The sequence below is a fragment of the Xiphias gladius genome, chromosome 21, assembly GCF_016859285.1.
Source record: "Xiphias gladius isolate SHS-SW01 ecotype Sanya breed wild chromosome 21, ASM1685928v1, whole genome shotgun sequence".
Classification (NCBI taxonomy): domain Eukaryota; kingdom Metazoa; phylum Chordata; class Actinopteri; order Istiophoriformes; family Xiphiidae; genus Xiphias; species Xiphias gladius.
In genome coordinates, this window is record NC_053420.1 from 30,992,243 (window position 1) to 31,017,758 (window position 25,516).

General features: G+C 40.3%; 1 protein-coding gene across 1 annotated transcript in view; it reads right to left on the reverse strand.

The window, feature by feature from the left end:
* Nucleotides 1–2,192: 2,192 nt before the first annotated feature.
* Nucleotides 2,193–25,516, reverse strand: part of cntn2 (contactin 2) — a 32,451-nt gene continuing 9,127 nt past the window's right edge. The window contains exons 6-22 of the mRNA XM_040115494.1: nucleotides 24,961–25,063; nucleotides 24,505–24,686; nucleotides 24,229–24,365; nucleotides 22,903–23,032; nucleotides 22,316–22,466; nucleotides 20,006–20,133; nucleotides 18,476–18,651; nucleotides 14,282–14,402; nucleotides 12,581–12,739; nucleotides 12,108–12,257; nucleotides 11,135–11,205; nucleotides 10,072–10,306; nucleotides 9,330–9,445; nucleotides 7,080–7,266; nucleotides 6,070–6,182; nucleotides 5,066–5,234; nucleotides 2,193–2,302 (exon numbers count right to left, since the gene is read on the reverse strand). Coding sequence (XP_039971428.1) covers nucleotides 2,193–2,302; nucleotides 5,066–5,234; nucleotides 6,070–6,182; nucleotides 7,080–7,266; nucleotides 9,330–9,445; nucleotides 10,072–10,306; nucleotides 11,135–11,205; nucleotides 12,108–12,257; nucleotides 12,581–12,739; nucleotides 14,282–14,402; nucleotides 18,476–18,651; nucleotides 20,006–20,133; nucleotides 22,316–22,466; nucleotides 22,903–23,032; nucleotides 24,229–24,365; nucleotides 24,505–24,686; nucleotides 24,961–25,063 — 2,438 coding nt within the window. The remainder of the gene's footprint in view (nucleotides 2,303–5,065; nucleotides 5,235–6,069; nucleotides 6,183–7,079; nucleotides 7,267–9,329; nucleotides 9,446–10,071; nucleotides 10,307–11,134; nucleotides 11,206–12,107; nucleotides 12,258–12,580; nucleotides 12,740–14,281; nucleotides 14,403–18,475; nucleotides 18,652–20,005; nucleotides 20,134–22,315; nucleotides 22,467–22,902; nucleotides 23,033–24,228; nucleotides 24,366–24,504; nucleotides 24,687–24,960; nucleotides 25,064–25,516) is intronic.

Here is a 25,516-nt window from a genome sequence, read left to right on the forward strand (position 1 = left end):
ATCTCTGGACGGAGCCAGGCTAGCTGTTTTTCTCTGCCTCCAGGCTTTGTGATAAGCTGAGCTAACCATCTCCTGGCTCCAGACTTGAGAGTGGTATCAATCTTCCAATTCACCTCTTGGAAAGAAAAACCAATAACCATATTTCCAAAATGTCTGAGTATTTCTTTAACTCTTGCCAGATAGTTATGCTAGTTAGGCTAAAAGGTCCCATTCTTACATTGTATCTCTTCAGGGACTCAATGAGGATTTTGATATAAAACCTTTTTTGTAATCTTGTCCGCCCTCCTGTATTTGAACTATTTCGGTCATAACTAGAATGGCACTCAGCAGAACGCATACTTCCGCATAGGCCAAATATTGATGAAAATGTCGAAAAATGCCCAATCTCGCACCGTTAAAAATTCCTGGATCCACCCCTTTAACCGGATCCACTCCAAAGTGTAAGGGGTTTTTCCCTGGACCACGCCCCATCCCTCCACCAGGTTCGGTGCAAAACATTTCAGTTCTTTCAGCAAAATCCTGCTGACAAACAGAAACGGGGGAAAACAACCCCCTTGGCGGCGGTAATAATCATCTAGTACAAGAGGTTGCTCATGCTTGTTTTTTTGCAATTTATGCTATGTTATTAATTGAATAACAGTGGGACCTTTTTTGTGTAAACATGTTGATGTCAACACTGTTACATCAAGTGTCCAAACCTTAGTAAAAAGAATTTATTTGATGTATTCATCATATCACTAAATTCAGCTACGCTTGCTTTTAGAGATTGAAATATCTGATTGCATTCCACTGATAGGTAACCAGTATCTCTGAACTTTCTGTAGTCAACACTGTAAAGCAATTGATCTGTGACTGACATATTGATGGAACTGATAGTAGTGCTCAACCTGGAACTCACATGTGAGTTCAATCAGGTGAAGTATATGTACTTTCATGGTCATTGAGTATTACTGAGCATATTTCGGACAAGCAACATATGCAGGTCAGTAGCTGCTGGGAAATTTTCTCACTCCAACAGCTGCCTCAACGTTTTTATGCAGGTCACTATCAGGGGGAACATCCTCTGTTGCACCGACAGTGTAACATCACCTACTGTATAATATTCTCTCCTGTCACATCTCTCCGACTGCCTACCACCTTTACCACATTTTTTAGCATTTAACAATTTCTTCTTTATTTCTGTCACAATACAGCGCTTCTGTGGCACAACCTTGACAGCTGCATTCATATTTTCTAATTACTGTGGATCCTTGAATCTCACTACTGCCACTGATACGTTTATCATATTTTCAGAACAGATAGCCTTACATAGCAATTGGGGGTGTTGTTTATTGTAATGATCAATGCACACCTCCTAATGAACAGGTGGTATTCATGAGTATTTATGAAATGACCTATTTGTGAGAAGTCTGGTGAATCTTAAAAACACGTGTACATGCAAACCTCAAAGAGAAAGTAGTAGTTTAGGATAAGAATATGAAAATGTTCTTGCGTGAATACCCAGGACAATTTGGCCACTTTAGTCATTTCAGAGGGCTTTTCCCAGACTGAAAAGGTACATTATAAAGACACAGGTTTTTCAGGACCTGGGGAACACTGACCATGCGATTATGACAGAAATACCAAGCAGTGAAAAATGCATGATGAGTTGTTATTACTATTCTAGATTCAGAACTTTACAGCTCTCACACCACCCACGACTGCTCAGAATACAGACTCATCAGTCAAGTTGCTCTCAGTGTGAACAGGCAGACCTCCATCACTTGTTAGTGATGTAAAACTGTACTGTATCTACACCATTGATTTTATGAATAATTTACACCTGAAGTCTGTGTCCCGCCAGCTACAGTTTGGAGAATGCGAGTATGAGACGCGTCAGCCACAGACGTGATGGTCCCCATAAGGCATGGTTTTTATTGACACCGGTACACAAACACATAATTAGAGAGGGCTGCCCTGCTCTCCCTCCCCCTTGTAACCTATCCAGGCATTAAAAAAAAAAAAACTCCTTGTTTTTATTATTAAAAAAAAATGAAAACTGAATCCCACTTCCTCCAACATCCCTCCAATCCCTGCAGTGCTACAACCTTCCCCAACTGCCAGAACCCACCCCAACCCAAAACACAGGCTGAGACAAAGGAGAGCTTTAGTTTCAAGCCATTAAAAGTGAAAGGTCCAAAGAATGGCTGAGATCACAGGCCAGACAAACACACAAGAGTGAGGAGACCCAAGCCAGTGAGGTGGTGCAGAGGGTGACTGCACAGCCTGGAGGAGGCCTCGTTCTGTACCATCATACCAGTTCCTGTGAGACAGAAAGAGAGAGAGAGAGAGAGAGAGAGAGAGATTATGTACGGACTCAGTTATATATGTGAATATAATATATAAATATTGATATTCTGGCCCTGATAGTCTGCTCATAGTCATAGTGTAAATACACTGTGCGCTACACAACACACAAAGCCAAAAAAAATATGACCACTCACAGATGAATGATGATTATCCTATATCCTGTAGCCAGTGCATCAATGTGTGTCATATATATATTAGATGCTAAGTGAACAGTTGGTTCTCATAGTCAAAGTTTTGGATGGGGAGGAATGGGCAGATGTAAAGACCTGAGCAACATTGACATGGATCAAATATCTATGGCCAGATGAAGGCCAAGACTTGTGAGGCGCTCCCACTTAGCAGTAGTGAGTACCTACCGACAGTGGTTTGATTTTGATGATGATAATGGAAGGAGTGTGTCACAACACCAAGGCATTGCACCTTGCTTGGGGCTGCGTAGCTGCAGACTGGTCACGGTGCCCATGCTGGCCATAAAGTTTTGGCTTATCAACATTCGCACAAATTCTTGACCCAAGTGTTCCTGCAAACTTTTGTTGTTTTCAAAATATAGGAAAACTTAAGAGTGTAGTTAGTGGAACGCGCAAAAGTATTCATGGCGACATCATCAGTGGAGCCTGTCTTGTGTATCACATACTGTATAATACACTGCATCTACAATCAGGTATAGAAGTATTTGGACAGTGAAATAGTTTTTGTAATTTTTTTTCCTCTGTACATGACCACATGGATTTGAGAAGAGGGGAGTTAGGTAGTCTCTCCATTTTCAGAGGCTCAAAGGTAATTGGACAATTGACATTGATCCGTTTCATATCCAGATGTGGCCTGTTCCCTCGTTATTTCACTACAAATTAAGTAGATAAAAGGTCTGGAGTTGATTCCAAGGGTTGAATATGCATTTGGTAGCTGTGCATGGGAACTCTCAATATGTGGTCCAAAGAGGTGTCGGAGCAAATGAAGGAGGCCATCATTAGGCTGAAAGAACAAAACAAACCTATCAGACAGATGGCAAAAACTTTAGCAGTGGCCAAAACAACCTTTTTTTGTTACATTCTAAATAAAAAGGAATGCACTGGCGGGCTCAGCTACAACAAAAGGCCTGGAAGACCAAGGAAGACAACTAAAGTGGAAGATCACAGAATTCTTGTCTTGGTGAAGAAAAACCCGTCACAACATCAAGCCAGGTCAAGAACATTCTCGAGTAGGTAGGCGTACCATTGTCAAATTCTACAATCAAGTAAAGCCTTCATGAATGTAAATACAGAGGGTTTTCCACAAGGTGCTAAGTGCTGGTAACACTCAAGAACAGAAAGGCCAGATTAGATTTTGCCAGAAAACCTCTAAAAAACCTGCACCAGTTCTTGAACAAGATTCTTTGAACAGATGAAAAACTAAGATTAGTTTGTACCAGAATCATGGGAAGAGAAGAGTATTGAGAAGGAAAGGAACGGCTCATGATCCAAAGCCGCCACATGATGTGTCATACATGGTGGAGGCAGTGTTATGGCATGAACATGTATGGCTGCCAATAGAACTGGGTCAGTGGTGTTTATTGATGATGTAACTGCTGATAGAAGTAGCAGGATGAATTCTGAAGTGTACAGTTCGATACTATCTGCTCAGATTCAGCCAAATGTTGCAAAACTGACAGGACGGTGCTTCACAGTACAGATGGATAATGAACACAACCCTAAAACCCCCAAAAACCTCAACCCCACTCAGCATGCTTTTCACTTACTGAAGACAAAACGGAGGGAATAAAGACCCAAAAACAAGCATCAACTGAAAGCAGCTGCAGTAAAGGCCTGGCAAAGCATCTCAAGGGAGGAAACATTAAAAAGGACTATAAAATAAAATGTAATTCCTGTTAATAAAATTAAAATAATTAATAATTCCATTCCCATTCCAACAGTAAGCAAAAGAAAAAAAATAGAGAGAGAGAGATGATGAGAAACAACATGCCCCCCAAGTGAATTAAGAACATTATGGGACATCATGTGGTGCATGCCTAGGGCACAGCAGAGGGCCTATGGACCATAATATACATCATACATCCATGGGGCCCCCCACAGTAAACTCTTCTGTTGGGATGGATTTTTTTTTGTTTTGTCAAAGTCGCCTCTCTCTCTCTAAACCTGCCCATTTCTCCAGCATTCAACACGTTAACTATGAGAACAGACTGCTCACTTGACGTCTAATATATCCTAGACCTTGAGCGCTGTTGGTATGAGATAATCAACATTATTTGCTTCATCTGTGGGTGGTCATAATGTTTTGGCCCATTGGTATATTTGTCTCACACCAATATTTAGTCATCTAGTATTTTAAGTTTCTTAAGCACACATACTTTATTCCATGTGATGCTGCAACATCAGCTATAGATGATAAAGATACTGTTTGTTCGTGTTGATACCAAAGCACAACCTGTTTCAGCCACTAGTACTATGTATAACCACTGAATGGTAAGTATTGGTCAGCCTAGCCAGAGAGGAATGGAGTGATGTAGGGATGTTTGATCATGAGATTGTGGCTGCTGTTCCACAGACTTGTGGTGCAGATACAATCATTTTTGTCAGCATTGCTGTAATACCTCTAGAGGTCAACTAATTTAAGCTCTGCCAGTTTCCCACCATCGTTGACTATTTAGCTCTGCATATTACTCTCGTACATCTCTCTCATGCAGAGAAAGCTCAGGTGTGTGTGTTCCTTACTTTCTCACCTGAGTCACGGGACACAATGATCTCGTGTGCTGGCCCATCCCCGCCCTCTCCCCAGGACCGAATCTCCAACACAACGTAACCATTGTCTTTTGGCAGCGGCAGGCTCACTGACGTCTTTACCTTGTCCAGAACCTTCAGTGCTGTCTGGCCCTCATGTTTGTAAAGGACCTGACACACAAAACACATAATTATATTATAATAACATCATAATCAACATAAATAATATTATGCTAAGAATATAAAATGTTGCTGAAAATGTTTTACAGTGATCTGTACACTGCAATTCCATTGTCTGTGTTGAAATCAAAGGACTGCTTTACAGCAGTTATCTTCTGATGATCATGTTTTCCCTCATGCATAAGTTGGTACAAGGCTCATGAATGTGATTTTTGATTTTGTTATACATTATTTTTACGGTTTCTCATAGCTAAAATGCAGAGAAGATTACAAGTACCATGATGTGACCAATCTAGCAAAGTGAAAGCATATATATATATATATATATATATATATATATATATATATGTGTATAATGTGTGCGTGTGTGTGTTTCTATATGTGTGTGTGTATATATATATATATATATATATATATATATAGTGTGGGTGTGGTTTGATTAGATTTGACAGTAGCCTGGCAACATAAACAAACAGCCTCACAAATGTCATCAGCTTTTGATTAAAATATTGCCAAATCCTTCTTTGTGCAAGGCAGTGTGTGACATCTGAGCCCCACCCACTTCAAACCAGTGAGGATAGCACAGAGAAAAACACGAATACTCAAATCCATTACTTAAAATATCCACAACTGTGTGAACTTTGGGCAGAAAAGTTCATGTAAGACACTACTCATAAGTAGGAAGGTGATTGAGAAAATATGTTTTAGGGCCTTTAAGTCAAAACGTTTGTAAAGTGCTACCTTTACTTAAGAACCCTAAGTACAGTGCCTTGCAGTATGTGTAGAATAACACAAATACACACACTTTTAGTCAGACAGCACTCACTTTGTAGCCCAGTACAGCTGACTCGTTGTGCATGGCCTTCACATGGTCCCACCGCACCATTACCCATGAGCCATCTGTCTTCCATGACACATTGCCAGGAGGACGATTAGGAGCTGAAATGGCAACACAAACATGTTTTAAAAATTACTTTAAAATTAATAACAGAAGGAAATATAAGAGGAAATAATGCAAATTGAGACGAAAAAAGACAGTGTCATGAGATTTAAATGTACGATTAAAGTCCCTACATTTGAGGATTATGTGTATATTACAGATGATAATCAAACACAATGAACTTTGCAGAGGTTACAGAACATTGCAGCTGGTACTTAATTTCATTCTTACATTTTTAACATGTTACACCAACAGAAAAATCTTTTATATATAACAAGCTGTTCAATTAAAAGGTGGGTAAACTCCCAACATCCACACTTAAATGATTGACTGAATAAATAACTATCTTCCAAGTAACATGTAATACAACTAAGTGTATTGATACGTGGGCCGTTTCAATGACAGGTCTACGTCTACATGATGACGTGGCTCCAGGCAGAGGAGTGACTGCTGCTCTGAAACATAGATCATGTCTCATCTTACTGTTGAATAAATTTAGGGCCACAGGCCCAGGAAGTGTTAAGTGCCTACTCTCTTTCGTGAATACTGAGAAGACCGACTAGCTGCTGTAGCTGAGTGGGACGATCCATTTCTGCCAGGAGGAGGGGTGGAGAAAGGGACTACACGGGCCATTTAACCTAGCTGTATTACTCATAGGATCATGAAGACAGGTCCAACCTGTCCACCATAAAAGACTTACTGAACTGATATGAAAGCCAGACATGGGCATGACAATGAGTCAACAATGAGAGGTAATTTCTCAATCAACACAAACCAAATCAGGATTCTTTTGTCAAAACTTGTTCTGTGCTTAAGCTTCATCTGTTAGTTTGGAGTTTACTCAGCTGTTTTATGCATGTGAGTGCCTATGTTGTGTGTGAATGCTACAGTCATACGTGGTTTCCTGGTGGTGACGGTTGTGCGTGGTGAGGGCGGCCCGGTGCCAGCGCTGTTGTATGCCAGTACAGCAACGTGGTATCGAGTGCTGGGTCGAAGTCCAGAGACTCTGGCTGTTGTTTCCAATCCTGCTGTCCTGACCCGGTCTGCCGCTGCTTCCCTTTCATGCTGCCGCCAGTACCGGATCTGAGCACAACACGTGATGCAAAAAACACATTTACAAACCGAACCTGAAGCACTGACCATGAATCTTGCAGTGCCCCTTATTAAGGGATTATCACAATTTTACCAACAGGAAATGAATGTTGCAAGCATGCTGATATCAGCCAATCACGGCACTAATAAATTAATACATTTGTTATGAGCTTGAAAATCGAAACAATCCAAATTGATAAAGTGAGCTTGAACTGTGGCAGCTGGCAGGAGTGAGAACAGCTAATAAAACTAGAAAATGCAATTTCTGAAGAAGTTGCAGTGGGATGCTGGCTTCTAAAAAAACTTTAGCTAAACTGCGTTGCTACGTAAACTTTGTGTAAGCATTGAAAGAACCTTAAAAAGGAGTCATATTTTACAGCTGAGCTAAAGTACCAGGAGAAGGAATGAACTCCACTAAACTACAAAGAAAAGAGAAGAAAAAAGAAAACTTCAAAGCCTGGATCTAAATCTGGGAGTAAGTGGAAGCTCCATATAAAAATTAACTTTGTAGGAGTAATTGAGGAGAATGTGGAGTTGTAAAGTGAGTAAAGTAAAGTGTTAGAAATGAAAGGAGTTAAAATGGAAGCCATAGTTGAAGGACTTGAATAACGTTAAATGTACTGGGATTTCCTACTGTAAACAATTGCGCAGACATATATTAAGAATCCACCAACCACTGTTAACTTGTGCGTGAGACATGGATTCAGCTGAGAGAAACTTGTCAAACTCTGGCTTATCACTCAAAAGCTATAATTCCTATAGCCTAAGGTTTTACATTGCAGGCGAGAGGAGAGACGGCTGGATGCAGTGATTTAAATTATTTCTTTGTGGTGTCAAAAATGTGGGAGGTGCACTCAGAGGCTCATGGAGCTAAATGTGTAAGTCTGTTTGCTTATATAGTTACATTGTGTCAGTGTACATTCTGGCAAAAAGTGATGTGTGCACAGTGAAACTGAAACTGTGAGGATGAGTTAAACAGAGAGTTTAACTTTAACACTTTCTCCCACTCAGTTTGTGATGTCACCTACTGAAGCCTTCGAACAATCTGCCCCATAGACACCCATGTAAAAATCCGGAAAGGTTTAGAAAAGTTCATGAAACTTGAACTCTGACTGTGTAGATACTGTGAAGAGCATAAAAAGAGCCTAATTGATGTGAGAAAGCCCCATGGTTAATGAAGTTTTTAAAGTTTGAACTAAGTTTCTACGTGAATGTATGAATGAGAAGGAAGAGGTTGTAGAGGAGTGGGTTTGAAGGTTTTTCTTATTCGCTCCCATTATAACTAAGGTTCAAACACAGCTGAATATTTTTCAAAAGTATGGATGGGATTTTAAAGTTGAATACAACCAAAAATGTAGAAAAGTTTCAGAACATCTTAATGTTTGAATGGAGCTTCTATGTTGATGCGTCATGAATCAAAAAACAGTGAAATAATAATAATGAGAAGAAGAAGAGAAGAATATATAGAGGGATTGTGCTTACTCAGGAATCCCACCAATAACTAGAACTTTAATGGCAGGTCAGAGGACTGTGTATAAATAAACTGGTTCTAAACAACATCACAACCTTGTACATGAGCCCAAAGTTTGAGAGAGTTTTTCTTTTACCCAAACTACCCTCAAAGAAAAACTCTGTTGCTCAGTAATAAAATCTGATCAAAAACAAATTTGGGTTCAGCACTGCCCTGATCATAATCAAGTTCAAATGCTAATGATGAAGATGATGATGATGATGATGATGATGACCCTGATGGAGGATACATCCTTCACTGTAAAACGTCCACATGACCCTTAAATCATCTAAAATAATCTGAGACTTTCTTATGCTGCCTTTTATGCTGTTTATCAGGATGCTGGTAAAGAACAGCATGAGATGAACTATGATTGATTTAGCTGGACTGCAATATTACTGGAAATGAACATGCGTGACCTATAAAAATTACATTTCTCTGGACTGCGCATGACTTAAACATTCAAGTTAACCTGTTTTTGACAGTCAGTTACAGTCGACTGTGTAGGAAAAACATCCAGCTGTGTATTAATGCAACTCTTCACCTCGTATCCTCTGAGGATGCCGTTGGTGCTCTGCTGCTGGACAGGCTCCCATGAAACCTGGATCTCAAAGGCGGTCAGTGCTGTGGCATTAATGTTTGACGGTCCCACTGTTGGCTCTGTCAGGAGACAATCAGAGATCAAGAGGTCAGAATATGCAATATACAATGTACACTGTCGTAATATTTTGCTACCAGAGGTACAAACTGACAGCCATGTTCATTTTACCATCAGTGAACTCCTACATGAGCTGACTGTGGTGAGTCTACTAAAAGTACTCATTGCCCTCTAGTGGTTACAGCAAATACTGCAGGTGGACACAGTTTATATCTGTTTCACGTTTCACTACAAATCTTGCAAATCCTATTTCACTACAATGACAATAACAAAAAATAAAACCTGTATTGATGTTTGGTATATTGAATTGCCAATTTTATATCTTCCTGAGATTTCTGGAAACCAACAGCTGTCAGATGGTTGGTAAAACACCTAATAAAGCGACTGTATGGTTTCAGATGATGAAAACCATCTGTGGATTTTGTTGTAAATGTTAAAAAATCCCAATAGTTCATCTTCATAAAAATAACAGTAACAATTGTCATATAATAATACCAATAATATGAATAAGTTGCTTTGTAATACAACATTTACTGAAGTTGAAGCAATGGACATAGAGGTGCAGTTGCAATATGAACCTTGATTAGAATGGGGGGTGGCAAGGACTGGTTAAACCACACACGCTCACCTTCCTCTGCAGAGTGAACCACAGCGATCTGGCTGAAGGGACCTTCTCCTCTGCGGTTATAGGCTTTAATCTTCACCTCAAAGGGACTGTAGGGTGTCAGGCTTTCATTGTAGTAAACATAACGGGATGACTCCACGTGAGGAATGCGCACCACTGTCCATGATGATGTGTCCTTCTTCCTAAATGCCAGGACGTAGCCAAAGCTGTCCCCGTTCTGGTACTCTCTGGCCATGGGCTGGAGGGATTCAGGAGAACACTGAGATGTGAGCCTCTACAAAGACAACTGGGCCCAATCCCAGTGTTCTAACAGGCATCTGACACAACTTCCCAGTGTGTGTGTATGTGTGTGTGTGTGCGTCTGCGTGTGCCTATGTGTGCCTATTTGTGCCTGTGCGTGTGTGTGTGTGTGTGTGTGTGAGTGTGTGTGTGTGAATACTCAGGGCTGTCCCAATTTAACAGCAGCAAGCATTTGATGGTTCTCTCACAGACTTTTTGAGCCCTCAGTGCACAATTTCTATAAGTCCACAATCCTGCAGATGGCCTATGATGAATTTCAAAAACACCCTGGTAGCAATGCTTGACACCAAGATACTATAATCACACAAAAAGTCTACATGTAAAATTTCAATGCGGATTTAGAGATTACAAATTTTCACATTTTAACTGGGGCATGAAGGTTAAAAGTCATGGTTATTAACGATGGAGGGAGGGTCTACTGAAAGATGCTATCAAATTACATTTTGAGAAGAGTTTGATTCCATATTAGGGACTAAAAGACAGGATACCCCCACTTCTCTTACTTCAGTTTTGACCTTTTTCCTGTCTCTTACAAGACCACCATCTTTCTGGAAGTGCAATTCTAATCACTGTAGTTCCACTCTAACTGATTAAAATATAAATTATAGCTAAATTATTCCCTAGCTACAATTACTTAAAGGTTAGATTAAGAAAGTTAGATTAGATGTTAGCACAGACACACACACACACACACACACACACACACACACACACACACACACACACACACACACACACACACACACACTCTGAGTCATCCACTTACCGTCCAGGTAACAATGAGTTCATTGCGGTCTCCTCCTCCTCCTGTAAGTCCACTGGGGGCCACTGTGGGAGCTGAAGGCCAAATAAAAAGACACGAGATAATATACATAATATCCTCCACTTAAGTGGGTGAGTGGAAAGTAGAACAGTTGAAAAATCCCTGGCTGCAGAATTATCTTTCAAAAGATACTGATATTCACCCAAAAGATACCTACTCACAAGCCAAATCAGGTTTGTTGTTTTTGTTAATGTCTATGACTAAAAGAATATTTAAAGGTGAAATACTATGCAGAATGTGCAAGGATAAATACTTTATGTCAATTTTATTACATATTTGTTGAGTACATTTGGCAGACACGTGTATTAACCGAATGGATTTGAATACATTTAAGTTACTGATGTATGTGGGTTGTATATCTCTCGGCATCAGCAGGCTTCATGGGGAACTCTACCGATTTTACACATCAAAGTCTGTTTCAGGGTGATGGGGAGTACTACTCCATATGGGGAAAGTTTGTGTCTCCTTTTATGTCTCCAGAGGGAGTGAAGTCTTATAAATGTCCTCAGGTCATGTCACTTGAGTCTGCGTCGGTCAGGTCTGAAGACTACAACTTTGAAAAGTGAAAATATTTGGGGGTGCGGAGTTGGAAAGAAGTGAGCTCACCAGACTTAGTTGTTGTCATGATGGTGATGTTTCCAATTGATCCCACTCTGATAAACGTCAGAATAAACATGTATCTCTTTTGCTTATGCTTAGGGAAGGAAGCTACAATACAACCACTACTTCACTGCTCCTGAGATGCTTTGGCATGTGATGCTTTTCAAGCTGTAACTGACTGGTTATTTTATATAGTATGATCATATGTCCAGACTATAGTGCTGTAGTCAAGGGCAAAGTGACGTCAAGTGACCACTTGCAATTGGGTTTTCAAAGAGTGTGTGTAACCTGCTGGATTTAACCTCTGGCCCCTCACCTGCTTGCTGTGTGCGAATGGTGTGTGAGGGCATGCTGGGCTCTCCGCTGCCCAGGATGTTGCTGGCGATGACCTGGAATTCATAGTCCATCCAGGGCATCAGTCCAATCACACGAGCTGACTCTGCGTTCCCCTCGATGTTCACTGGGTCTGGTGTACAGTCAGGAGACGTGTGTTTATTTACACGGTAAGGTATGTGGATCATCGACATCAAACTCAATCTGTGGTTTTTTGAAATTTAGTCCCTCATAAAATTCCCAAAGTCCACAGTGACAATTTCAAAGTATTTATTTAGTCTGACCGAATCCTCATATAAAAAGTTCTACTGTAACTAATAAATGTTTGTTTTTAATATTATTGTTTTTAATAAAATTGCTTTCATGATTTAATTAATTTTCAGTTGTTTCAGTTCTACACACACACACACGCACGCACGCACGCACGCACGCACACACACACACACACACACACACCTGTCCTCATTTTCCTCCACTGGGATGACAGTGGTGATCGGCCCATGATGATATATTTGCCTATGGGACTGTGATTATCATAGCCACGACTCCACCTGAGCTCCACCGATGTCTCAGCGACGTTCTTCACCAGTAAACCTCCGGGAGGTCCTGGGGGGCCTAAAACAAGGAAAGGAAAGGAAATCATAAAACAAGTCAAGTTTCAGTGTGTATCCACTTACTAAAGTAACAAGACTCTGATCAGTCTGCAGTGAGCACATTCCTCATTAACACTAAGAGCAGTAGAAACAGTCGTACAATCCAAACAGGTTGTAAGTCACTAAAAAGTGCAGTCAGACAAATACAAGTGCAAGACTGCACTTTGGTTAGTGCAAGAACAACTGACACCTATCACACACTGACGTCTACCTGTATTTCGATTTTATGATACCTTTACTACATTTATCTTACAACTGTATTTACAAGTTACTTGAAAAAAATGTGATGTGTTGTGACACCTCTACCTGCTCCTGATGATAGTAAGACTGAAAGCTTGAAACCGCAGCTGTGCCTCTGTCCGTTTTTCGAGTAACTCTAAAACTGTAATCTTATTTTGTGCTTTATCGCCAAAGTTTAAATCTGGAATAACGGACTTTTTTTGGCCACTTGAAAACAAGTTGTGAACTCAGCTCTGACATATCATTATCGTTTAAAGTGATGTAACAAACTTGTTAGTACATAAATATCTAGCAGATATGGCGCTACATTATCATTCATTTGGAGTTGTGTTCTGTGTGTTTTTGGTCTCTACCAACTCCTGATAAACTACAATTTGGCTCTTTAGCTGCTAAATGCTCCACTGTGTCCACCAGCTGCTCTCTGACTGTGTCTGTCTGCTGTTTGCTGCTGAGCAGGTAGTGGACAGTGGCTTTTTACAGCTTTTACTTGAAAACAAGGCAATAAGAGCGGTGAGAGTCAACCAGAACAGGAAAGCCTTGGTCCGAACAGATAAACAATGGGCTAAATTATTTATCTATATCACCTGCGTGCCTGACTTCTCTACTATGCAATTATTACAGTGCCACGCGGTACACAGGTTCTGGTTTCAAAATGCTAATTGCCAAATCATTTCTATAAACTGTGGCTTAACCAGAAGAAGCTTGCAAATGTTACCAATCACTGCTTTTTTTTCCAAGTAATCCAACTGAGAACCAGTGTTTGCCCTCAATAAAGCATTTGGTGAATTTCTTTCCCCTGAAATTGTCTTATCAGGCAAAGCTTGTTTCTCTCTCCTGACCTGTTACTTTAAACTAACCAGGGAGTGCTAGGAGCATTACACAGTCAGGAAGGGTGTCGGGTACAGTACCTGACAGGCTGAATTCAGGTCACATGCTTCACTGCACTGCAAAAACATCATATTTGCCTACCAAAATACTGAAATGTTTTTTTATAAGATTAAATATAGTATGTGTTCAGAATCTGTCTATAAGATAGAAAATAATAGGGGAATGGGATCCAAATTAAAAAGAGCTGACATCAATTATGTCCCATCTTCTCTACTTTCACATTTACTTCTGTTTAGAATCTTTCTCCCTGTATTTTGCAGGTCTGCACAACTGAATTCAGTGGTGATTGATGTCGTTCTCCTCATGTTTCAATAATCGTAAATGCAGTATTCTTGAGAATGAGATGAAATAAAAAGAAAGCTCTGACTCCTCTTACCCCGAACCACTAGTTTAGCCGAGGCTGCGGCGCTGTCCACCACAGTCTGAGCTGTGCAGGTGTATATCCCTGCTTGACTCAGCTGAGTGTTCACAAGCAACAGATCACCAATGTTTTCCTTCTGAAACAGTACAGACAGAGGGATGGAGAGAACCAAGTAAATAAGTTAAACACTCTATATCAGGAGAATATCAGAGAGAAAAAAATAAAACAACAAGAGAAATGTCTCCTTTTCACTAGTCACATTCAACTGCTTTCTTCAGTTTTAATTCGTTTAATGCACTGAACAGCAGCGACATGCTGCAGTAGAACTTGAAGTGCTGACCATACCTAACTGAAGTGCAGACTACAGTAGCTAATTTCAGGCCACCAGCTAATGGCAGTGTCTTATCACATTCATTAAACATTTAGACATAAAAGAGACAGTTAATCTAGGTTAGGAGCTCATTTCCCTGGCCCTCAGCTCAGGTACCATGAAATGTTTTACTTGCTGTCCTGAAATGAAGTAATTATAGTTGGAGAAGAACACCTTGCTTATACTGTAGTGTTGGGGCCCATTTTGTCTTGCTGTTTAAGAAACCTCTGTTGTTTATTTCCGTAATATGCCTCCAAACTTTGGTGCACAGTGTAACAGCATTTGCCTTTGGCACCATATCTCAAACACATAAATACAGGTGAAACAATATATTCATATTAATGAAAGTAGAAAGTGAGACCGCTGGTGAGAGGGGCAGCCTCTATCAGACTCTGTACTGCATTTTATTTGGACTTTGAGGGATATCTATAACTGTTCTTTACATGAAGGAACCAATCTTTTAGACCGGATCCTCCAGCTGAAATGAATCATCAGTAACACAGCCAGTAGCTTTTTGTGCTACTGCTCCACTCACTGTACAGGCTCAGCAGCAACATACAGTAGGACTGCAACTAACAACTGTTTTCAGTAAAGATCAATCTGTAGATTATTTTCTAGATTAATTGAACAATTGTTTGGTCTATAAAATAGCAAATAATACCAGTTAGAGTTTACTAAAGCCCAAGTTCATGTCTCCGAATAGTTTGTTTTGTCCATTCCACAGTCTGAAAAAACACCAAAATTATTGATTAACTTTCACATAAGTCAAAGAAAAACAGCAAATCCTAAAAATGAAGAAACTGGAACGAAGGATTGTTTGGTATTAGGGCTTGAAAAATGTGTTAAATGATTAATTGATTACTACAATAGCTGCTGACTAATTTTCCATCAATTGTCTAATCAATGAATCGACTGTGTTGCAGATAGGTTACTGAGCTATGAATCTTAGAGACAGCGCTTAGTCAGGCTTAGTTTTGTACCAAATTGAAATCAACAGTTTGGACCAGCAGCACACTGAACTTAGAATCCGAGATTGAACTGAAGACAGTCCGAAGCAGCGCGTTAAAAGATAAGTCTCTTGATGTTCTATATTTTGCTTATTTTCAAAAAATCCCATGAAAAGACTAAAACCAACAATCGATGTACAGTGTGTTTCAAACCCTGATATATGTTATTCCTCTGAGCCATAGAGCTCCACTGTTGTACAAAAACCACTAAAAACACATCAGTGAGCCACACTGTTGCACTGGGTGATATGTTCCTTCATCCCCATGAACACACACACACTGTGGTTTATTCTGACTCAGTCAGACACACACCGTCCTGCTGCCCCCAAACACTCACAGCACCACATATGTAGTAATCCACCGCTAAAAATAGTCCCCAAAAGATACACTGTTTTCTCCTGTTTGAGTAGCACATGTTAAAAACTACTGTCAAGCAGTTTTAGGAAATAAAACTAAAAAATATATATATATATATTTTGAGGTGTTTTTAAAGATTTACATATTCAGTAGAAACCAATGGACTTGGAATTGAGCACCACAGAGAGGGTAGGAAAGTCAGAAACTATTGAGAGATGCAAACACACCGTTGGTTTTCATGTTTTATTGAGATTTGTTGACAAAATATAGAAAAACATAGAATAATTTCCGCTTTATCTTGAGTTTTTTCCTGAGTTTGCCATCCCAACCGATATCATGACTGTCTTCGAGGCTGTTCCTGAGTCGGCAGTGAAGTAGTGGTTGTATTGTAGCTTCCTTCCCTAAGCATAAGCATTGGCCTCTTACTGAATTGGACGATGTCAAGTCTGCTTCTGGTTCCAAGTCGGCAGCTCAGCCGATATCAGCTCCTGATCTCCAGTTGACTGTCCTTGCTGACACACTGCTCCAGATCATCAGTTGTCCTTTGTTTCAGCTGAAAGCGACCAGCCAGATCATCAGCTGCCTGGCTGCCTGCCTGCTCCAGTTTCCAGCCTCAATAGCGTCTGATTCCCTGGAGAGCTCTCGCGTTCTTCACAGCCCAACAGAGCGGTCCTGCCTTCGGCGATGTACACCAACCCAGTTCTATCTGACCGCCCTGCCTCCCGAGAGGTTCTGCCTGTCTTTCAAGCACCCGAGCCATCCTCCAGAGCCTGTCTGTCCGAAATTCTCAGCTCTCCTGTTCTCCAACCTTTCCAGTTTGCTGCTCCGCCTCTGTCATGCCCCCAGGCCGTCCACCTGAGGTCTCTTGCTCCATTGATCCTGCCTCCAGACCCCCTGACACACAGTGCCCCCCTGTGTGTCAGGGAATCCATCCCTTTAGGGTGAGGGGGGTCTCTGTCAAGATATACTTCTTCAGTCTCCCTCAGTCCTTGTCTCCAGCTCCTTTTAATTTTTCCCAGGACATATTGTCTCCCCAGACCTGCCATTCTCCTTCTGCCCACCAGAAGGAGAATGAGCTTCCCTGCCCATTAACACATCTGATATACACCTGTTTTCAAAAAAAAATAATTTTTTTAAAAACAATAATTTCTTTCTATTGAACTGCACAAAACTATTCAAATTAGAAAATTAATTTGTAATAGGGTTCTTACAGCTTAAGGCAAGTTAGATTAAGATTTAAGACTTTTTAAGAATTTTGTAATGCCACAAAGAATTAAATTTAAGACCAACTTCGGAGTCATTATCGGTCTCCTACTCCCTAATCTGACTTGTATGATTGGCATTTTGTCACTGTGTTCAGACACCACAGTACCTCTGCTTTCAGTGTAGGCGTACACTCAAATGTTGTCCGCAGATCTGTCGCTGCTTGCCCTAGTGCTGGTATCTGAGATGGGGGTTGAGGCGTGGTGGAGACGAAGGTAGAAAAGGACCTGGGATATAACCTGGCATCTGTTGGCAGGTTGATTTTGCAGTCTTGTGTCTCTCACCCGGCATTTGGGCATCCACTGCCTTGATTCTCATTGTGCTGAGTTTTAAACACTTCCCGCACGAAACACACTGTGCCACATACACATTGCCTGGTACGGTTTCAGCCATGCTGCGACATCTTTGTTGAATAGCCAGTTTTCATTGAATTTGCACTTCCTCAGATTGATTTATCATCACTGGCTGGCAGACAGTGCATCTGCTCTGAGCATCCTGGCTGCAATCAAAATGTGAGCATTGTTGGTTCCGCTATCTTGATCTGCGTGACATTAATGCACAAGGCATTCGGTAAATTATTTGAAGAAATAGATGTTACCAATTATTTTGAGTTGAGTTGAATTATTTTGAATTGCACTGTCACAAAATGATTAATAAAATCCTACTTCCCATGTCTAAGCATTTTTAAGACCTTTGAAAGATTGATTTAAGAGATTTTACTACCAATTAAGGCCTTATTTTTTCATTAATGAATTCAAGGCCTTTTAAGTTTTTTTTAAGGATCTGCAGGAACCATGTGTAATATCTCCCTCGACAGAGAACTGTAAAATTTTTGTCAGAGTAAACATATCTTCAGTTTTCCGAATTGGGATTGAGAAGAGTGAAAGGCACATAGAATCACAAAAATCCCCACTGTGTTTATCTTTTGTAAAACTAGGTACAAAATATTTGATCTAAGAAGCAGCAAGGTTTTTTACAGTCTTTTCTTGTTGGAGAATTATTAACTAACGACACCTCAAAGCTCAGGTTGGCTATGCTTTGTTGTTGCCTCAACTTTCCATGATGAAAACCACCAAATCACTCACCTACGTTTTACCCGACACACTGCAGTGTCTAAGCTCCATGCATTAGACTCATTCTGCAGGATTTCCAGTTGTAAAAACAAAGTATTGTCCCAAACATCTTCTCTCCACCATGCATCACAGGACTCACCCCCTCCACCCGGTGGTACTGCCCGGCAGAGTCCTCCACGTCCAGCAGGACCCCATTGAGGGCCCAGGTGAAGGTTAGGTCCATGGTGGGGTCGTGGGAGGCATGGCATTGCAGTGTCACATTCTCCCCCTGATTGATGTCAGCATTGGAGGGAGCCAGCGTGATCTTAGTGGCATCTGCAAGAATATAACTAGTTCAGATGAAAGCTAGCAGGGGACTGTCTTGGCTAAATTTCTCAGGATACAAAAAAACCCTCCAAAAAAGTTTGACATTTTGGAAAAGATGCTTTTTTGCTTTCTTGTTTGGTGAGAAGATCGACACCACTATCATGCCTGTTTGTTTAGTAGGTATTACAACTAGGCGGCAGTTATCTTAGCTTAGCACAGCAACTGAAACCATGGGGATAAAGCCACTCAGGCTCTCTCCGGAGTTCAAAAATACCACTACCAGTACCTCTAAATCTCCCTTATCAACACATTGTATCTCGTGTAATCAATACAATAGTAAAAATGTAAAAATAATTAATAGTTCTAGCACATAACTCCTCCTCAATCCAAAAATAGTTTTTTACATTTCTGTTTGTGTACTGATTAAACAAACAAGTTTAGTGAGTAATTAGTGAGGTTTAGAGATGGCTAGCTTTTCCCTCTGCTTCCAGTCTTTATCTTTAGCTAACCACCTCCTGGTTCTATAGCTCCATATTTATAATCACAGATATTAGACTGATATGGACCTTCTCATTTCACTCTTGACAAATGCCAAATTATTCCTAAGTAACAGTAAGACAAATCCTATGAAATTTGGGGGGGAATTGAATGGTCCTAATGAGGCTGATTTATACCAGAATTTCACAATCCAACAATCAAAAGAGGACATCTTTGACTTGTTTGGGTCTGATAGATTTTCTGGCAGTATGACATTTAAGTGAATCTTGAGCAACTCCTGTGGCGTATGATGGATCAAAGACTACCAGCAGCCAGTGAAAGTATGGTTTACATTAACTTGACAGTTTCCAAATTTCTGTAGCCACAGAAGTGCTGATATCAGGAATTAGAAATTTAATCTCAATTAGAATGTTAGATTAGATTTTAAATCTTGTTCATCTTTAACCATAAAATTTGAGCAAGGCTGCTGAAAGACAAAACAATTCTGTGCCATTTTGTTTGTCATAGAATATATTTGGAATTAATAGAAATAATCTTCTAGTGTTTTTTAGCATTAAGTCTTCAATTTAGGATCAAGGGCGGAATCAATTTTATGTGGTAAACAAAACAAAACAACATACATAGAATCTGCGATATCATCAATGCGTTTCTGGCTGTACAAAAATGGTGATGATTTAAGTTTTCAGACCGGCACCATTTTAAAGCCAGATTGTCCAAAATTTATCAAAGAGGTGAAGCTTAAGTGGAAACAACAAGCAGTCATAGCTGATTGTGTTCTCTCCAGCTTTAGTATTGTTGTGTTGTAGTTTTGACATTGGTTGTTTTGTTTCAGTGCGTGCGTGTGTGTGTGTGTGTGTGTGTGTACCTCTGACAGACAGGTGTCCAGTGCTGTTGGCTTTACCCAGGTAGTTTTCAGCGAAACAGGTGTATTTCCCTTCATCTGCCCTGCTGATGTTGTGGATCCACAAGATTCCATCTGAAGTTACTGTGACTCTGAGAAGACACAGGCATACAGTCAGTCAAGCACACCTGTAGCCTGCTGATTACAATACTGCTACAAACCCAACGCATGCTTGGGAATGGACATATATAACTCTCAGGTAATGCAATCCAATTCCATTTCACAAACTATGGCTTTAAATATAATCAGTGTTGAAATATTCTTGACAAAATTTGAATACTATACGCATCACAAAGATAATACTTGTGGAAATGCTGCTGTTTTGGATTGCTTTGTATTGTACTAGTGTTTCTGTTATTATATCCATCCTCTATATGTGTGTATGCTCTCACTTTATGTGGTGGAGCAGTAGTAAAGTAGTAAAAATGTAATTTCAGATATCTTAAATGCGAATGTAACTAGTGAAAATTATATTCATACTAGTTACAATTATATTTAACATATCTACAATTCCTTTTGTAACTAATCATAATTGAATTTTAAATATCAGAAAAGGAATTTCCAGTAGTCAAAATGTCATTGTAGATAACCTCAGCGATAAAATGAATATGATAAATAGGGTGACATATCTGAAAATAATATGCAAAATAGAGCAAATATCTGACATGAGATATCTTAAATTAAAATTTTGAAATGTCAAAATGTCCTTTTGACGTATGCAAATTAGGGTACATATCTGAAATTAGGCCACATATCCGAAATTATTTGTTGACATGTCAAAATGACAATTTGACATGTCATGTCAACAAAATGACATTTTTACATGTCAAAATGTAATTTCCATTAGTGAAACTAAATCGTTGCTATTCAGCCCTTATTAAATGTTAAAATGGCTTGCGATATCCAGTCTGCCCTTAGTTGAACATGAGAGGATGTTCATAATAAGTGATCCGGATCTGCACCAATTTTTAATGGGTTCTTCACTGGCCCATGCCCCATCCCTCCCCCGAGTTTGGTGCAAATCAGTTCAGTACTTTTTGCGTAATCCTGCTGACAAATAAACAGACACGGGTGAGAACACAACCTCCTTGGCGGAAGTAGTAAGTTCCAAACAGTTGACTCTATGTCAGCATTGGTCTTGCAGGGTTCAGGATGAGTTAAAACAGTAGATGGCGTGTTGAGCGAATTTGAACCCATGAAATGTAGATTTTTTATAAATTTTGTGAAAAAATTTCATAATCAACACCAGCATTAATGTGTTTCATCACAATACAGTCATATCATTTAGTTTACAGCTCAATTAACATGTTTAAGTGTTCAGTACTTCTTCAATGAAGTCACGCTACTGTGTCATCATGTAAAATTAGGAGCAGGCCCTCTCTCAAATCAGAGACTGCAGATGAAACACACCTATCATTTCTGCTGTTGTGTTATGGATACAGGTGTTAAGTCTACTACCCATAATTGTGGGCAGCTCACTCATCACATAGAACAACAGTATTGATGTTCCTGCAGAACCCGAGTCACAGGATTACACTCCTGTGGATAATATTGTTGGTAATTTTTCTCAGTCTCAAGCTATATTTTGATGCACTCAAAACCTGCAATAAATGGAAAAAAGTGTGCTAAACAGAAAGAGGCAACACTTGACATAACTGAAAGGTGTTTTTTGATTTTGGAGAGGGGTGTGTGTGTGTCTGCCAAGTGAAGCCACAGAAACTGCCCTGCATCTGTGTTTGCATAGGAGGAGGTCTGAACAGGTTTTAATGGAAGCACAATTTTGTGCCAAAATGAGCACCAAAATTGCAGTGCTTCGCTTAATTAGCATAACTCAGACTCAACCGTACCTCTCCTCTCACATCAGCGCAAACACATTTGTTTGGTGCAGGGAAATTACCAAACAGGCACAGGCGCAGAAAAATAGACTTGCACCCCAGGAAAACTGCATAAACATTCTGTTTGCCCTGACACTGGCATTGTGGCTACAGGAAAATAGAGCCCACTGTCATCTAATGTACATGGCCTTAACCTACACTGTATGATGTACTGAAACTGTACAGCAGTCTGAGTTTGAGGTTAACTAACCATTCATTATTTCCTGTATGCATATCAAGGTATCCTGCTAATTTGGTGCTGTATGTAACACTCTGCATTATAGTTTCTTTATTTTATGTATATAGTTTGTAATATTTATTTGTTTTACAAGGTTTTAAAATGTGAAGCAAATCCATTGCACTATGAAAGAAAATCACATTGAGCCTGTTACTGTACTACCTGCTGCTGTTAGTGAGCAGCTCCGTCCCACGGCTCCAGAACAGGCTGGGCTTCGGGGCAGCTCGAGGGCGACACTCTATCATCACCTGCCCCCCTCTGGCTGCTGGGATCAGCTTTCGTACTGGATTCAATCTGAAGTCTGGGGCCTGAACTGGATGAACAGGAGGCAAGATGGAGGGACAGAGTCCGAATAACAGCACAGAGTCGAAAACAGGGTGATTGATGGATGAGACATGGAGGGGAAGACAGACAGAGGAAAGGATGGAGAGAGTCAAATTAAGGGAGATGGAGGAATAGTGAAAGACAGAATCCTGTCAAGTTGAGCCAGGAGCATGGTACACTATTAAATTGTATTGAACTTCAATTTGCATAAATACAAAGAAAACTGCATGGATGGCATGGAAATAAAAAATAAATACTTTTTACTGTTAAAAATAATCTAAAAGGTACAGTATGTTTTTTCCCCATAAAGAAAACTAAACTAATCCCTACCAAACATGGATTCAGCATCAGTACTGGAGAAAGTACTCCTTCTGTCCCAGAATCTAATGAAAGGTGGCAGTACTGAATGGAAAGTCTCCGCCTACCTTGAACTCTTAGCTCAGCAGTGGAGTAGATGGTGCCGTGTTTGTTTTCAGCCACACACTGGTACATTCCAGAATCCTCCAGGGCCAGGTTACTGATCTTAAGACGAGCTCCATTCACCTCCAAACGGTCCTGAGGGGGTAAAAGGACACGTTATGTGGGAGGTAAAAAGAGAGAGAGAGAATGAAGGGAGTGGGGGGAGGTAAAAAGGATGTGTGAGATGTGAAATGAAGTATACATATACTGTACATAGTGTGTGGGAATTAACAAATTAACATTTATAAAATAGTCTTCTCCACCCAGTGAAGGAGACCCCCTGTGGTTGATTTCGATGTGGTACATCACCTAAAACACAGCTGTAGTAGTTTTGTTTAGCCTGCCAAAATGTAAAATGTTCCTTACCAAATTTATCTCATCATCCTTTGAGATTTTGTACTCTTGTTCTCTAGATTTCTTCTTTCTCCTTCTCAGAATGAGGCTCCATGCACAAAAGATAGATGTCTTGCCCTATTACAGCTCTTATTAATAACTTCCTCCCTCTGAGAGGCAAATTGACATGGGACTAATAATAACAAATGACCTCTGTATTTGCTGATAATGAAAAACAAATTATCTAACAGGCCACGATATGGAAGATTTAGAAGATTGCGAACAAAGAACACTTAGGAGCTGGTCCAGGCTGATTCCAGTCCTTTGTGAATAAGGCTTCACACTGCTACTTCAGTGTCAGTAATAACAGCGAGTACATAAATAATGTGCATGGTAACCCACCACATTTATAGTCAAATTCAACACATTAGTGCGGAGTGAATGGTAGAAAAGCTGACTTTCTCTGAGTCAAGATTTTCCCTCTACTTTAGTACTGTAGTGCTATACTGAACAAAAGGAAGATTTCACATCAGCACCATTTGGTACCCTATCCTTCACAGCAGGGAAAACTCTACTATTCCTTCTAAAGTTGAGAGGTTGTTGATTTCCTCTGTGGCGATATATCCCATCTAATTTCATGAGAAATGACTCAAAACTTTACCTTTCCTGGGTTTAATGTCTAAACTAAAAGAAATGTACTTGCTCTGGGTGGAAGTATTCCCATTACATAGATTCTTCATGTAAAAGGACAGCGTGAACATTAGACATTAACACAGTTTGGTTTCCTGACCAATCTTGGAGGAATAAGAAGAAAGGAAGAGAAAGACATTTACACATTTTTGAAGTGTTCAGTGTAATGGTAAATAGAAAAAGTGTGCTAGGCTGAGTACTTTAACATAATTTTGAGTGTGGAGGTACTGTATATACGGTACAGTAAGACAATAATGCCTGTGTGTTACCTGTGTGCTGAGTGGCTGTCCATTGCGTAGCCAGCGTACGGAGGGTCGTGGTTTTCCAGCAGCAATACAACTCCAGTGCAGCTCTGAACTGATCTCCACCTCTGAGTCGCTCATCACCTGCAACCACTCTGGCTGAGCTGGAGGGTTGGAGAAGAAATACTTGCAATATGGAAACAAACTAAAGGTGCACTGATAGCGACAAAAAAAATAAAACCTGATGAAAATAAGGACTTTTCTTCAATATAAACAGAAATTCACAGAATCTATTTTCTTTACCTTGCACAATGATGCGTCCCTGGTATGTATCACTTCCCTCTGAGTTGTAGGCTTCACACTCATAAACACCCTCATCATCAAAGGAGAGTTCTGGCAGGATGAGGGTGGGACCCTCTGCAGAGGAGCCTGACTTGGACGGCATCAGGCCATCCACCTTCCTCCATCGCAGTTTGGGAACTGGGCTGGTAGACAAAAAGTAGAGGGAGGATGGATGGAAGTTGGAGGTGAGGTAAAGAGAGAAGAAGTGGTAGTTTAGAAATGAAACATCACAGGGACCAGAGGGGGATAATCAAACGAGAGTGAATGGTTATGAGACATAGTTGAGTATAATTAAAGAAGTTTGAGAGGCGGACAGACAAGTTAGAAGCGAAACAAGTGTTACCAAAGCTGAACAGGATACAACCCAAGATATGCGTGCAGACACATAATTCAATGATTTCGGAGTTGGGAGCTTACTTTCCATAGGCAAAGCACTCTAACTGGGTGGTGTGTCCTGCTAGGGCGTACGTCTCTGCTGGGAAGCGCACTTTAATGCTTGGAGATGACTTCCTCGGATTGGCTGAAATAAAATAAAACTGTCAATATTCAGATTAAATCCCATTCATATTGTGCACCTCTTATCTAAACTAAGAAATAAATAATTTACCCTGCTAGTGATATCAGCAAGATACCTTGACACCCACTGGCAAATTTGCCAGGAAATTTGGATATTCATAATCCCCAGGGTAGGGTTTCTAAGAATTTTGGTGACAACCTTACCTTTCCGCTAGTGCCATGTATCAGTTCTGCCCAAAGAGTTCAATTTTTGTCTCCTTATACTAGAGAATCTTTTTCCTCATGCTCTCAGAGTCCCTTAAATGCTGTCTGAAAAACTCCAAGGCTGTCATGTCTAACCACTCTACCATAAAGGCCTGATTGATGGCGTGCTGCTGAGATGGTCATTCTTCCAGCAGCTTCTGAAGCTCTATGGAGTGACCGTTGTGTTCTTGGTCACCTCCCCAATCAAGGCCCT